The 14,959-nt window shown below is 37.3% G+C and overlaps 1 protein-coding gene across 1 annotated transcript in view; it reads left to right on the top strand.

Annotated features, from left to right (window-relative positions):
- Positions 1 to 14,959, top strand: part of LOC150095877 (uncharacterized) — a 710,412-nt gene that overhangs the window by 68,001 nt on the left and 627,452 nt on the right. The window contains exon 8 of the mRNA XM_090409554.1: positions 1,414 to 1,618. Within this exon, the coding sequence (XP_090265680.1) occupies positions 1,414 to 1,618 (205 nt within the window). The remainder of the gene's footprint in view (positions 1 to 1,413; positions 1,619 to 14,959) is intronic.

Here is a 14,959-nt window from a genome sequence, read left to right as displayed (position 1 = left end):
TTGTCTATTATCATCTCACTATCATGTTTCAACATCTCTCCAGTGATCTCATCATTCCCAGGACTTTTATGGGTTTTCAGATGTTTTACTGCTTTTACAACTTCATCCCTTAGTATATCTATTCCTCTCTCTGTGCTTGATAGTGATAATAGTGATATTTCCATCAATTCATCACTTAACTTCTGTTGGACCTCAACATTTCCCTATAACATTGAGTATTATCTTGTCCACCTCTCTCATATTTCTTCTTTATTCATTAAGATTTCACCATTTTCATTTTTTATGGTTCTTTGCTTTGGATTTGATTTCTTGTTGATGTTTCTAATCACCTTATATACTTCTCTTGTTCTTTTCACCATGGTATTCATCGACATCCTTGCACTGTTCCTCTAGCCATTTTAATTTGTCTCTTCTAACTGCCTTCTTTGCTTCATTGCATTCCACTCTATGCTGTTCTTCTATTCCACAAAGATCTCTCTCCTAATCTTTAATGCTCTCTTTTCTTGAATTATCTTTAATGTCTCCTGTGAGCTCTACATATTCTTCGGCTTTTCTGTCTCCTGGTCCGTTTGTTCCACTTCTCTGTTGATTGCAGGGCACTTTGTTGTTTCTCTCCTCCAGTTCCTTTTCTGTAATGGATTTCGGTTCTTCCTTGATCACTTTCCCTGTAATTTCCTCACTCAGTGTCCTGATATTGCTCTGACTGAAATTGTGACTTCACTCGTTGTTTGACTGTCAACTTGTTATTGGCAATCACAAAGCTCTGATTCAATTCCATGTCCACTCCTTGCAATGTTTGACATTGCAGATCTGATGTGACCCATATCTTGCTTATGAGTATCACAACTAACATGTTCTTAGTTCTTCTATCAGGTGACCGCCATGTCAACTTCCTGCAGTCTTTTTGCTGGAAATGTGCATTATAAGCTACTATGTCATACTTCAAGGCAAATTCAAGCATTCTTTCTGTTCTTTCATTGCTTTCTCCATATCCATATTTGCACCCTTTTTTTCCCATCTTTCATTCTTCTTTCCAATCTTTGCATTTAAATCTTCTCCAGTAATTAGTATGTCTTTCTTTGGTACTAATTTCAAGTTATACAAAGTTGCTATAGTAGAACTCTATTTCTTCTTCACTACTTTCTGGTGTGAATAGACATGAACTGGTGTGATATTAAATGGTCTTGCTACCAGTCTTGCCATTATTCTTTCATTTAATGAAAGAAATTTCATTTTATTTCATTTCTTTCATTCAAAAGTTTATATATATATATATATATATATATATATATATATATAAATGAATGAATGACAGACAGGTAGACCACTGAGGTTAACAAATTATTTTAAATTTAATTATATTTTTTGTTAAATTTATGTTAAAATTATTACAAAAAAAATTCAATTTAATAGGTTGTAGATATTGACCTGGAACCAGAAAAGGACTTTATTATCATACGTGATGGTGCAAAGGCTTCTGATTTTATGTTAGCAATGTTGACTGGTACAGTGGATGACAATCAGCAGTTTGTTATATCAACAAAAAATAGAATCTATCTTTATTTTCATACAAGCTATGGAGACAGCCGTAGAGGATTTGCAATTAGATTTCGTGCTGGTAAAAATAATATTGTGCAAATAGTTTGTATATAGAATATCAATAAATTGCAAATATCTTCATTTTATACTGCAATTAAAGATTTATTATTATACGCAATATAATAACATTAGAAATGTTTATTCATGACTAATCACATTATTTGTTTCCATCCAAAATATTTCACTTTTTATTTTCTGTGTACAAATATAGAAAATAATACTGCTTTACTGTAGTAAAATAAAAATTATTAATGTACATACTATACTTGCATTAGGGAATCAGTATTACTCTTAGCTAAGAGTAATACTGCATGAAACCATAGTCCTAGGATAATTAATGAATGTTATTTCACATTATTATGGAATTCAAATATAGTCTTTGAATATTTCAGTGATTTTGTTGTATTAAATGTTCATTTTGTAATGTGAATCTTTTGCATGAATGCTTTTGGAATAGTAAGAAATCAAACTGAAAAGCATTATTATAAGCTGACTTCCACAGAGTCAAATACATTCACTTTGCAAGATCTCACATAAACAGCAACATATATGTCATGTTGTACTTTATGTGCATTCATAACATATTATGGCAGTGCATTCCACTTATTCACCATTCTAAATATAAAAATCTACTTCTTACTTTTTTGTTCATTACACTGCTCTGCAATCAGGGATGGCCTTTTGTTCTTGCTTGATATATAATTCTTCTGTCTATTAATCTGGTGCCTTTCACCCTCTCACCAACTTAAGTCTCTGTCATATCACTCTCCTCTGCCTCTTCACTAAACTGTAACTTACAATTTCTTAGCTTCTTCCTATAACCAACATTCCATAGTCCTGATGTTGCTTTAGCTACTCATCTCATGAGTTCTCCAAAGTTTCTTCATCGTTATGGAAACCATGTAACCAGATTTGCATACAATAGTTCAGGTGGGGTGTGATTGTGATCCTAATATACAATGGTACAACCATTGCCTTATCTCTGCTTGTCAGTGTCCAATCAGCCTCCTAAGTTTGTCATGATTGCTGGCTTTGTAGTTTACATATACCTCTTCTTAACTGAGAATTCCATGTTTGGTTCTACCAGAACAACACTGCATGATTACCTTCCCAAATCAGAGGCAATTTTTTGAAAGAGCATGTGACAGAGGGGCAGGGGCATGGGGTTTGAAGATCCAGTGCTCTTCAAACCCTGGGCCCCTCTGTCATATACTCTTTCAGAAAATTATCCCTCAGTAACAGTATAAATTCCATTTCTGTATATGCCTTTTCCTCCCTCCAGCCTATGTCCCTAACAGTTGAAGTCATCATCATCAAATTCCTGACATGTACTCTCAAGGGGTGTACAGGATATTATGATAGTATTACATGAAGAACTTACATCATTACTAATTTCCTATCAACAATTTTCCTCCAAATCAATCTGTTATCTGTCAAGACTCCAAAATTATCAGATCTTCTGTCTTCTAAAGCACTTTTTACTGTATCAATCCATCTATATCTTGGTCTTCCTCTGGGTCTTTTTCCTGCCAACCTGGCAGAGAATACTTGTTTTGCTAATCTTTCCTCTCCCATTCTGTTTAAGTGACCATACCACCTGAGAGCTAATGAGATTAGCTCTCAGGTGGAGATTAGCTCTGCTAACACATTCCTGGATGATAATAATGTCAAATTCTTTCCTAATATCCTCATTTTTAATTATATATGATATTGCCATTGATGCCATCTGTTCACAGACCTAATCTTTCTCAGGACTCTCATATCTGGGGTCTCTAGTCTTTGGTTAAGTGTTTTATTTCTAGCCCAGCTCTCAGATCCATAAGTTAAAATTAGTTTGAACACCATCTTGTATACAGCTAATTTAGTGTTTTGACTAATTTCTCTTTTATTCCATATAAATTTATTCAGTTGACTTTCTAGAATACTGCCCTTGTTTATTCTGTTGTCTATTTCCATATTTAATTTACCATCTTTACTAAAAATTGTGCCTAAGTAGCTGAAATGTTTTACTTATTCTATTGGTTCTCCATTCACAATGCAGTTGATATTTTCAATGTTCTGCCTATATTCATTGTCTTTGTCTTGTTATTTCTAATTTTCATACCATATCTATTAGAACAGCTACTCAATTTAGTCACGGGATCTTACAGACTTGTACTGGATTATTTAAAAGTATAACATCATCTGCATAAAATCAAGAACTGAGATTATCATCTCCAATTTTGATATCATGTTTAATACCACTTTCTTTCATAATGTGATCCATGTAGATAATGAATATCAGAGGGGATAATGTACATCCTTGTCTGAGACCAGATATAGCATAAAACCATCTTCCTGTACTTCCTTCAATTCTAACTGCTGACTTACAATTCAAATAAAGACAGAGTATTGCTTGATATAATGCCACATCGACATTATATAACTGTAGCAATTTGAATATGCCTTTTGCAGTTCTACAAAACTTAAATACAGCTCTTTATATTCCCACAATTTCTCAGTTATTTGTCGTATAGTGAAAATCTGATCCTGGACTGAATCCAGCTTGTTCTTTACCTTGCTTCCCTTTGACAATCTTTCTTAACTGTTTATCATAAATCTTACCAGGAACACTCACTAGGGTTCTGGAATTCTTACATTCAGTTTTATTTCCCTTTTTGTATAGGCTCAGGGTGGACAGGGGTACACAGTGTGAGAAAGGTGGATGCTGCAAGAGGATGTGAGAGCATGTTTAGACAGGAAAGGAATGGGATGATCTGGGATCAAGAGAAAACAGAAGGTATGGTGGAGATACTTAATGAGCAGTTCATAAAGGTCTTTCAGTCTTGTGAATGTGACTTCATGCAGACATTGAGAGCAGTTGATGATGGGGAAGAGAGACTGACTGTAAGTGAGCAAGAGGTGTATAGCGAGTTGAACATACTAGATGTAAATAAGGCTGTGGGACTTGATAATATCACCACATATTCTGAAGGAATGTACCAGGGGATTGACGCCGGCCTTGACATATTTTTGTATGGGCCTATCTGTGTGTCATGTGTTGTAGTTAAGTTGTTGGAGAAGCTTGTGAGAACTAGGATCAGAATTGGGTTGACAACAATGGTATTCTCTTTGATGGACAGCATGGATTTGCTAAAGGGAGGTCATGTTTCAGTAATCTACTTACTACAATAAGGTGACTGCTTCCATGGACATAGGAAAAGGATACACATTAATATACTTAGATTTCACAAAAGCTTTTGATAGATTACCACATGATAAGTTGATAGTCAAACTAGAGTAGATGTGGTTGGATATTAGATTGGTGCATTGGGTTGGAGACAGGCTATCTGATAGGTATCAACAAGTTGTGTATGTGGGAGCGACATCCAGGAAAAGGAAAGTTACTAGTGGTGTGCCTCAGGGATCTGTTTTAGGGCCATTGCTGTTTAACTTGTATATTAATGATATTGGTGAAGAATTGGATGGAGATATTCAGTTGTTTGCAAATGATGCGAAGTTGGGACGAACCATGAAGAGTAGAGAAAATGTTGTGGCCTTACAAGAAGACTTCAATAAATTGAGTGATTGGGAATGGGGATGTGAGTTCAATGTTTCAAAATGTAAGGTTTTAAATTTTGGAAATTATTATTATTATTATTCAGGCCTCCATGGAGTCAAAAGACTCATCGTGGGAGGTCCTTTCTAAGAAACACAAGCCTATCACGACTCATCGAGGGAGGTCCCTCCTAGGAAACACAAAGTCTAACCTACCACTCCTTAAACTCATTGACCGTTCTCGCTCACACTCTATCAGGCATTGCATTCCATGGTTCAACCACCCTCCATGCAAAGAAACCACTCCTCACACTCTTTATCATAGTTTCCTTTCCTAACTTCCAGGGATGGCCCCTTGTCATCACTCCTTCACGCTGTTCAACCAAGCAAAAGAACTCCCCAGTATCAAAACCTGTAACCACCCCTCAACAGTTTAAAAGTCTCAATCATATCACCTCTCCTTCTTCTATCCACCAAACTCTGCAGTCCACACTCCCTCAGCCGATCCTCATAACTAACATTGTACAGTCCTGAAACCATCTTTGTTATCCCCCCTCTTTACCCTTTCCACAGTTAATTTATTCCCTTCAAATCCTGGGGACCAGATCTGAGAACAATAGTCTAAGTGTGGCCTGATCAGAGTCTTATACAACGGAATGGTAACCCTTTTATCTCTGCAGGTCAGTGCCCTTCTCATTATTGCAGCAAACCTGTGTGTTACCTTCACTACCTTTGCAATATGTCCCCTAAATTTCAGGTTTCTATCAATCATCAACCCCCAGATCACTTGTCTCCCTTACTTACTCCAGTTTAACTCCTCCCATAGAGTATAGAGTGTCTCATCGATGTGTCCCAAACCTCAAGACCTTACATTTTGCTGCATTAAACTGACACCCCCATTCATTTGCCCATCTATCTAGCTTATTCAAATCCTCTTGCAGGGCTACAACATCTGCACTATTACTAATAACCCTTCCCAGCTTCGCATCATCCGCAAACAACTGAATATCCCCTTGCAATCAACGGACAATGTCATTGATATAAAGGTTAAACAACATAAGTCCCAGTACTGAGCCCTGTGGAACCCCACTTGTAACCTTCTGCCTCTTTGATATTACTCCACCATACACAACTCTCTGATACCTATTGGACAGCCAATCCTGAATCCAGTTGACCAATTCTGACATCCAGACTCATGTGCTGCAACTTGAATATCGGCTTATCATGTGGCAGCTTGTCAAATGCCTTTGCTAAGTCTAGGAAAATGGCAGTATATGCCTTTCCCTCATCTAATGCTCTTGTAACTTTATATTATAAAAGGCTAGCATATTTCTAAAACAAGAGCTTGGTGAGGATATATTGTTGGAGGTGGAGGAAATGAGAGATCTGGGTGTGATAGTGGATAAGGATCTTAAATTTAGGGGTCACATAGCCAAAATTGTGAAGATAACACAAAGGCTTCCGGGAATGATGCAGAGGACACTGACTTGTAGAAGTAGGGAGATTCTTGTTCCATTGTATAAGACTTTCATTAGGCCACACATGGACTATTGTGCCCAGATTTGGTCATCTGGTTTTCAGAAGGACAAAGAGATGTTGGAAAATCACCAGAGGTGATTAACTAAGGTAGTTTCTAACCTCTGAAATGTTGAGTATGAGGAAAGATGCAAATGAGATGAAAGATGGGAAGATGCAACATGCAGAGTCTCTGGTGGACAGGAGGAAGAGGGGTGATATGATGGAGACCTACAAGTTAGTAAGGGGTTATTATAGGATCAATGCTGGAGAGGTTCTGCAGAAAATAGTGGGAGATCAGGGAGAACCAGAGGTCATCCCTGGAAACTATAAAGAGGGTGTGAGTATGGGATGAGAAGCAGTTTTTTTTTTCATGGAGAGTTGTGAATGATTGGAATGCCTTGCTTCAGAGTACGGTGTCTGCAGAGAATTTGAGTGTTTTTAAAGCATGGTTTGATGAGCTGTGTGTATGATATAAGGACCTCCTAGATGAGTCTTTGACTGGGGTCTTGGGTAATAATAATAGCAATAATAATATCATCTACTCCTGCTGCCTTCTCACAGTTCAGGGTTTTGATGAGTTTTCATACTTCAAGTATGGATATGTATTCCTGATTGCATGCCTGTTAAGTGTTTTTTACCAGTGTGCTGTCACTGCTTGTTTTATTTATCAAGGATATCTTTTTTCTCCAGTTTTCATGTCCCCTTTATCATTTCTAATTCCTTTTACAGCATTCTTTCTTCTATTTCTGAGCTTTTTCAACAGCCTCCAAATATGTTGCTGCCTTCCTGATATTTATTTTCTATGTTCTTATTAAAGTCTGCTCATGATTTGTGTTTAGCTAGTTTTACACAGTGTTTTACTTTCTTACATTTGTCTCTGTATTCTCTAAGAGCAAAAGCATTCGCTAGGAACTTTCAATATGCTTTCTTCTATTCCTTTACTGCCTCTTTAATTTACTCTGTCCACCATGGAATTCTGATGGAGTTTTTCTATCCTTGCAGACAACTTCACCACATGCCTCTATGACTGAATCAATCAATGCATTCTTCATGGCTTGCCACTGAATCACCAAGGTTTGGTTCCTGTTCTCACACTCTTTCATTTTTTCTTGAATAATATTTGTGTATTTTAGTCTACAGTTCACCTTTGAGATCCGCTCAACTTTTATTCGCTTTAAAACTTCCTTACATGTTATTCTTTTCAACATGAAATTCAATTTTATCTTGCTAAAGACTAAATGGTGATCACTTCCACTTTCAAATTACACTCTGGTGTCCTGCACTAGGGAGAAAAATCGCTATCAACAGTAACATAGTCAATGAGACTCTTCTTATTCCTTGCCTCTTCTTTCCATGTGAATTTGTGCACGTTTTTGTGTTGGAACATGGGGTTAGTAATAACCAGTCCATGTCCTGAGCAAAAATCCAACAGGTATTTGCCATTATTATTAGCTTTGCTCTTTTCTCCAAATTTTCCCAAAATATTTCTGTATGTCTGACAATCATTCTCTGCTATTTAGATCCCCAACAAGGACCAACATTTCCTTTTTCATTGGTTCAGTTGCTTTCTCCAAAGCATCAAAAAATTCTTCCACTTCTATCTTAGTAGAACCTTCTGTGACTTATTTGTGACCATAGGCACAAATAAGTCTCATTGTTCAGTCCCCCATTCTGATATTTGCCCACATCACTCTACTTCCTGCCATTCAAGAAGATTAGCCTCTTATTTAGTGTTGAATACTATAGCTACTCCTTTTCCCAGATTGTTATTGCCTGAATATAACATTTTGTATTTATTGCTCAGAAAGATCTCACCAGTTTTTGTCTATTTTGCTTTCAGCTATTCCTATTATGTTCATCTGGTACTTATCCAATTCTTCTGCTAGTTCCATTTCTTTACCATTCAGGCTTCTTATGTTGATAATACTGATCTTGAACTCTGTCGATGTTGAGTTGAGGTGTAATTCAGGATTTGTTACAGTAGCTGACTTTTCACTGTTCGCTCTGATTCCCTGGCAAAAACAATGAGAGCCTTGTTTTTACTCTCATTCTTGATTTTTCTTCTTCTTCAATTCTTTCATATCTTCTCTTATTGCATATTTCTTGTCTCTTTCAATCGTTCATGCCTACCTGCCAAAACAGTCAACTCTTTTATTTCTCCTCTCTACATACTAACTGCTTCAATGACATTCTTAATCTTTGCACCTGGGAGCTATGCTTTCATTACTTTCTCATCAAGCACATCTCTTATTATAGAATTTCCCTACAATACTCTCTCATTATTACCAGTTTTTTGCTCTTTCATACTCTTCTTACTCACTTTTCCTTTTGTATGCTACATGCTATTTACTTCTCAAGTCACTCAAGCTTACATTTTGTAAGTCTTCCATTTCTCTCTTCAGTGCCACCTTATCATTCACATTACCTTCAGTAATGCAAGCCATCAAGCATGTGTATAAGTGTATAAGTATAAATTCATATTTCATCTACTATTGCTCACTCTGTGCACTACATTCTCTATAGCACTCTCAGATTCATGCCTTTCATCATTAACATTTGTCACTTCATTTATCCACTTTCGACACATCTTAATTTTTGTTGTCTGTTCATAAAACATTTCTGACATCCTTTGTTCTTTCCATGTGAATTTGTGCACATTTTTATGTTGGAACATGGTGTTAGTAATAACCAGTCCATGTCCTGAGCAAAAATCCAACAGGTATTCTCGCTTTCATACCATAAGCAATTCACTTCTGGTAATGAATACATTAGCACACATAATATATTGCACAAAATCTTTTGCATTAAATTCTTTGAACAAAGGCCACTGCTATTCTTGTTCACATTGGTGCCATGCAAGCCACTGTTATGTACAAGATGCATATATTGAAACTCACAAAATAAACACACTCATTTGCACAGGGAAATCAATGATATCATCAAATAATTTCTAAAAAAATTACATATTTGTATGCCACATTCCACAAAATACAGTTTTCTTGGCTTTCATAGATTATGAAAAAACCTTTGACTGAATAGACATATGTAAAATGCTAGATGCCTTATAACATATAGGGATAAAATGATATCACTTACCTGTATGCTGCATGTTCATTGTAGTACTCCACAAAATACAGTTTCCCTGGCTTTCATACATTATAATTATCAGTCTATACATGATAAATTATGTAGTTATTATTATTATTATTTCGTAACACCTCCAAGGAGTTCAAAGACTCGTCGAGGGAGGGCACCTACTCTAGAACTCTCCGTCTCCACCGACTCCAGCAAACTGCATCATCTAAACCAACAGCATCTACTGCCTACTACCACCACTAGTATTTTCACAGACAATCACAAACATGCCCACAGTGGCATTTGAACCTGCAGCCCTTTGGCTGGAGAGCAGATATGCTAACCATTTGGCCAACCAGGCTGATTATAGCATCTGACCTCCATGGAGTCAAAGGATTCGTCTCAGGAGGTGTATACTCTCTTATGCCAAAAGATCATTGAACCGTGCTTCAAGCTCATTCACAGTTTTCACACTCACTAAACTTTCAGGCAATGCATTTCACTAACCAATCACTCTCCATGCAAAGAACCTGCTTCTCACAGCTTCCATGGATGGCCTCTAGTTATAGTCTAGCTTCCCTCTACTCTATGAAATACCTTATCCACATTAATCTGGTAACAATACCTCACCAACTTATATTCCTAAATCATATTTCCTCTTCTTTTATTCATGGTTTTTATTTATTTATTTTTATGGAGTTTCCTCCCTTTTTCTCCCCCGTCCCTATTGGGGCGAGTTGAGCCCCTCATGGGGGGTTAAATATTTATGGCTGTAGATCCGTGTGTGTTCACGGGACCAGTTCGCCTGCTTGCGGGATGAAAAACGTCAGATAAACTGGCGGAAAAAACCCTACTGCCCGTGCTCAAGATCAGCTAACTTGGCTATGGCTAATGAAGATCCTCAAATTCCTCATGTCTTTGACGGGAATCGAACCTGGGACACTCCTTCCCCAGTCATATGGTTGCGAAGCACAAAACCACTAGGCTAACTGTGCAGTCAGGACATGGTGATTCATCATTGTCATATCTGAACAACATGCATAATATATCCTACATGCATAATATATAATACCCTACCTGCCACATTGTTCTCTTTCACTTTTCTCAGTAATCTCCTGATATCCAATCTCGCATTCTCCCTATGCCCAACTAAATCATTTGTAACCATAACCGCTGACTTCTTCACATGTTTTCTTCTCATATCCAGTGCCTCAGTCACCCTGGTCATTCTCCCTCCTGGAAAAACATACCTTGTGCACCCTCTCATCCACCACACCTTTTATGATAGAATCTCCATACAGTGCTATTCTTGAGTCATTCACTACTTCTTTCTCTCCACTATCTTTCATTTTAATCTTTTGCACTCTTCTATTCTTATTCACCATACATTTTATTTCATTCTGTACACACCTCATTTCACTCCTCATCTTAATCATATCACACTTTCTACAGATCCCCCCCCCCCCCTCTCTCTCTCTCTCTCTCCTCTTGTTTAATCTCTCAACAAATACCTCTGCCACATTTGCCGATACATACATACATATTACATTCCTGGCAGTGAACCATCTTGGTAAAATCCCCACCACTCAACATACTCAATTTTCATGCCATGCATCTTGATGACCTTATTTGTACCACCATTTTTGCCTCCATTAACTGTTATTCTGAAAAATTGCTTCAAATTGATTAACTACAAAACTCAAACACGCCATACTCAATTACAACCAGACCAAACTAAAATTACACTAAAGTTATAATACATTGCTAACAATTGACATTGAAACTTATTTTTTTTCGCAGACCATATGTTGCAGGAGATGGTACTGTTTGCCCTCTAATAGTGACCCAATTACTAATGAAATAAAGAATTTAATATAGCTCATTAATATTTCATGGTAAGTATCTCTTCACATTATCAGAGTGAAATACAACATACAGTGAGCTACTGAAACTACATGAAGTAAGACAGAACTAAATCAAGGTTACAGAGTGCTTCTGTTTTGCCACTCTCTTGCATCATGTGTACTGTTAGGGTTGTATATATAATCGTATGACGATACACGGCTGTGAGTCCCCTTTATGGGGAGGTAAGGCACCATCTCAGTCCCCCCAAATTTTATCTGGGCTCCAGAACTGGCATAGCTGACGAATCAGACCTATGGCTTGGTCAGTATTCCCAACTGTAATCCGTATGTGTTCATGGGACCGTTTTGCGTGCTTGCGGGATGATCAGCAGGGTTTTTTCCTCAGATAAACTGGTGGAAAAAACCCTGCTGTCCACGCCCAAGACTGGCTAACCTGGCTATGGCTGAGGAAGATCCTTAAGCTCCTAGTGTCATCGATGGGAATCGAACCTAGGACACTCCTTCCCCAGGCATCTGGTTGCGAAGTGCATAGCCACTAGGCTAACTGTGCGGACTGTTAGGGTTGTGGAAACAGATTACTCAATCATTAATAGTTGTAAGCAAAAGCAAAGAAGAACACAGTTACTTACAAGATGTAACGTGTATGATATAGAACAGGTTAAAGAAAAAAGTTACTGAGTTTAAATTTACCTCTAACATAAAATTGAGATATTTGTATCTGGAAATTTCATATAGAGTCATATGTAAGAAAAACAATTATTCATGTACAATAACTTGGGATCTGTGTGTGTGTGTAGTCCACACGGTTAGCCTAGTGGCTTTGCACTTCGCAACCATGTGCTTGGGGAAGGAGTGTCCTAGGTTCGATTCCCATCGACAACTTGAGGAGCTTAAGGATCTTCCTCATCCATAGCCAAGTTAGCCAGTCTTGGGCGTGGACAGCAAGGTTTTTTCTGAAAAACCCCGAGATGAAAAACCCCAGTTTATCTGGGGTTTTTCATCTCGCAAAACAGGCAAACCGGCCCTGTGAACACACGAATTACAGTCAGGAATACTGACCCAGCCATAGGCCTGATTCATCAGCTATACAAGTTCCATGCCAGGATAAAATTTGGGGGGGGGGTTGAGGTGGTACCGTACATCTTTGTAAAAAGGGGACTCAGGGCCTTTGTATCACCATATGAAATTTATTTTATATATATATATATATATATATATATATATATATATATGTATAAATATAGAAAGTATTTTACCTTGGGTATAATAAATGTTAAAGAAAAACCAGGTTTAAAATAGCTTGGTATCTTTAACATATGTATAAATAATATATATGTGTGTGTGTGTGTGTGTGTGTGTGTAATTAAAAAATCTTTGGCCTGGTTGGCTGAGTGGTTAGCATATCTGCTTTCCAACCAAAAGGCTGTGGGTTCAAATCCTGCCATGGGCATTGATGTTTGTGATTGTCTGCGAAAATACTAGTGGTGGTGATCGGCAGTAGATGGTGTTGGTGTATATGAAGAAGGTAGTTGTGGGTGGTAGATATGGAGAGTTGTAGAGTAGGTGCCCTTCCTCGATGAGTCTTTGGACTCCCTGGAGGTGTTATGTAATAGTAATAATAATAGTATGCATAAAAAGATACATATTGCACTTTGAAAGTAGGATTATTGATTAGAGTTCATCACTGTTTTCCAGAATTTGGAAATTTTTAGTGCAGGTTTTATGTAGTGCAAAGTTATCAAACTAAACATTCTGAGATCTGAATTAAAAGCTTTACATTTTCCAAAGAAAAAGAAGAACCGCATTATTACGATTGCTAAGCAGACAAGGGAAATTGCACTGTCATTAATCCAGAGTATTTTAATAATAAGATGTGAAACCTTTTGGTTACTCATATATGAAAATATGACTTCTGCATTACTTCAACCTTAGTATAACCTCTGGGTCTGGCTCCCATTGATGAGACCTCAATGAAGGTTGAAACCAGTTGGTGGTTTGATTCTGTGGGGAGCAGAGTTTTTGCTCCCTTAAGGTTTTTGCCTTAGGGAGCTTTTGAGCATCAAGGAATTTGTATCCATTGGGGGTGGCCTGTATTAGGGCTTCCTTGGCTGATGCTTTTTCTGGAATTTGAGCAGTTCTGCTTGGTGGTACGGGAGCTTGTCACTGAGCAGAGTCACCGCTGAGTTAAATAATCACTCAGGTCGCTCATTGTTGGGTAGATCTGAGTGATCACACGAGTTTTTGGAGAGGTAACCTCACACTTAAACAGCAAAACTGGTGGGTAGTGACCCTTCCCCTAATGCATTACATTATATGTGTCCATAAAGATATGAGCTTTGTAACTCTTATAAAGAAGCATTAGCATCTTTATACGAGTTACTCCAGTCCTGAAAATAGTTCAGGTGCAAGCTTGTTTGCTTACACTTGGATAAAGGATTAAACCATCATCCTCATCATCATCATCAAAATCCTGCCATGTACCCTCAAGGGATGTACAGGATATGATAGTACTACATGAAAAATTTACATCATTACTAACTTCCTATCTACAATTTTCCTCCAAATTAGTCTGTTACTTGTCAAGACTCCATCATTATCAGATCTTATATTTCTGTGGTGTAAGGAGGCACTTTTTACTGTATCAATCCACCTATATCCTGGTCTTCCTTTGGGTCGTTTTCCTGCCAATCTGGCAGAGAACAGTTATTTTGCTAATCTTTTCTCATCCATTCTGTTTACGTGATTATACCTCCTGAGATTAGCTCTGCTAATGCATTCCTGGATGCTGACAATGTCAAGTCTTTCCTAATATCCTCATTTTTAATACGATATTGCCATTGATGCCATCTGTTCGCGCCCTTATTCTTTCTCAGGACTCTCATATCTGCTATTTCTAGTTTTTAATCAAGTGTTTTACTTCTAACCCAGCTCTCAGATCCATAAGTTAAAGCTGGTTTGAACACTGTCTTGTATACAGCTAATTTAGTGTTCTGACTAATTTCTCTCTTATTCTATATGAATTTATTCAGTTGACTTCCTGCCATACCAGTTTTGTTGATTCTATTGTCTATTTAAATATTTAATTTATCATCTTCACTAAAAATCGTGCCTAAGTAGTTGAAATGTTTTACTTGTTCTATAACTTCTCCATTTACCATACAGTTGACATTTGCAATGCTTCTGCCTATTTTCATTGTTTTTGTCTAGACCTTCATACCATATCTATTACAACAGTTACTCAATTTAGTCAGGGAATCTTGCAGACTTGTAGCAGATTTATTTAGAAGTATAACATCATCTGCATAAAGCAAAGAGCTGACATTAACATCTCCAATTTTGATATCAGATTTAATACCACTTTCCTT

The sequence above is a fragment of the Typopeltis vanoorti genome, chromosome 19, assembly GCF_054136105.1.
Source record: "Typopeltis vanoorti isolate ZY-2024b chromosome 19, IOZ_Tvanoo_1.0, whole genome shotgun sequence".
Classification (NCBI taxonomy): Eukaryota; Metazoa; Arthropoda; class Arachnida; order Uropygi; family Thelyphonidae; genus Typopeltis; species Typopeltis vanoorti.
The sequence above is the reverse complement of the archived record's forward strand: the minus strand, read 5'-3'. Positions and strand labels throughout refer to the sequence as shown.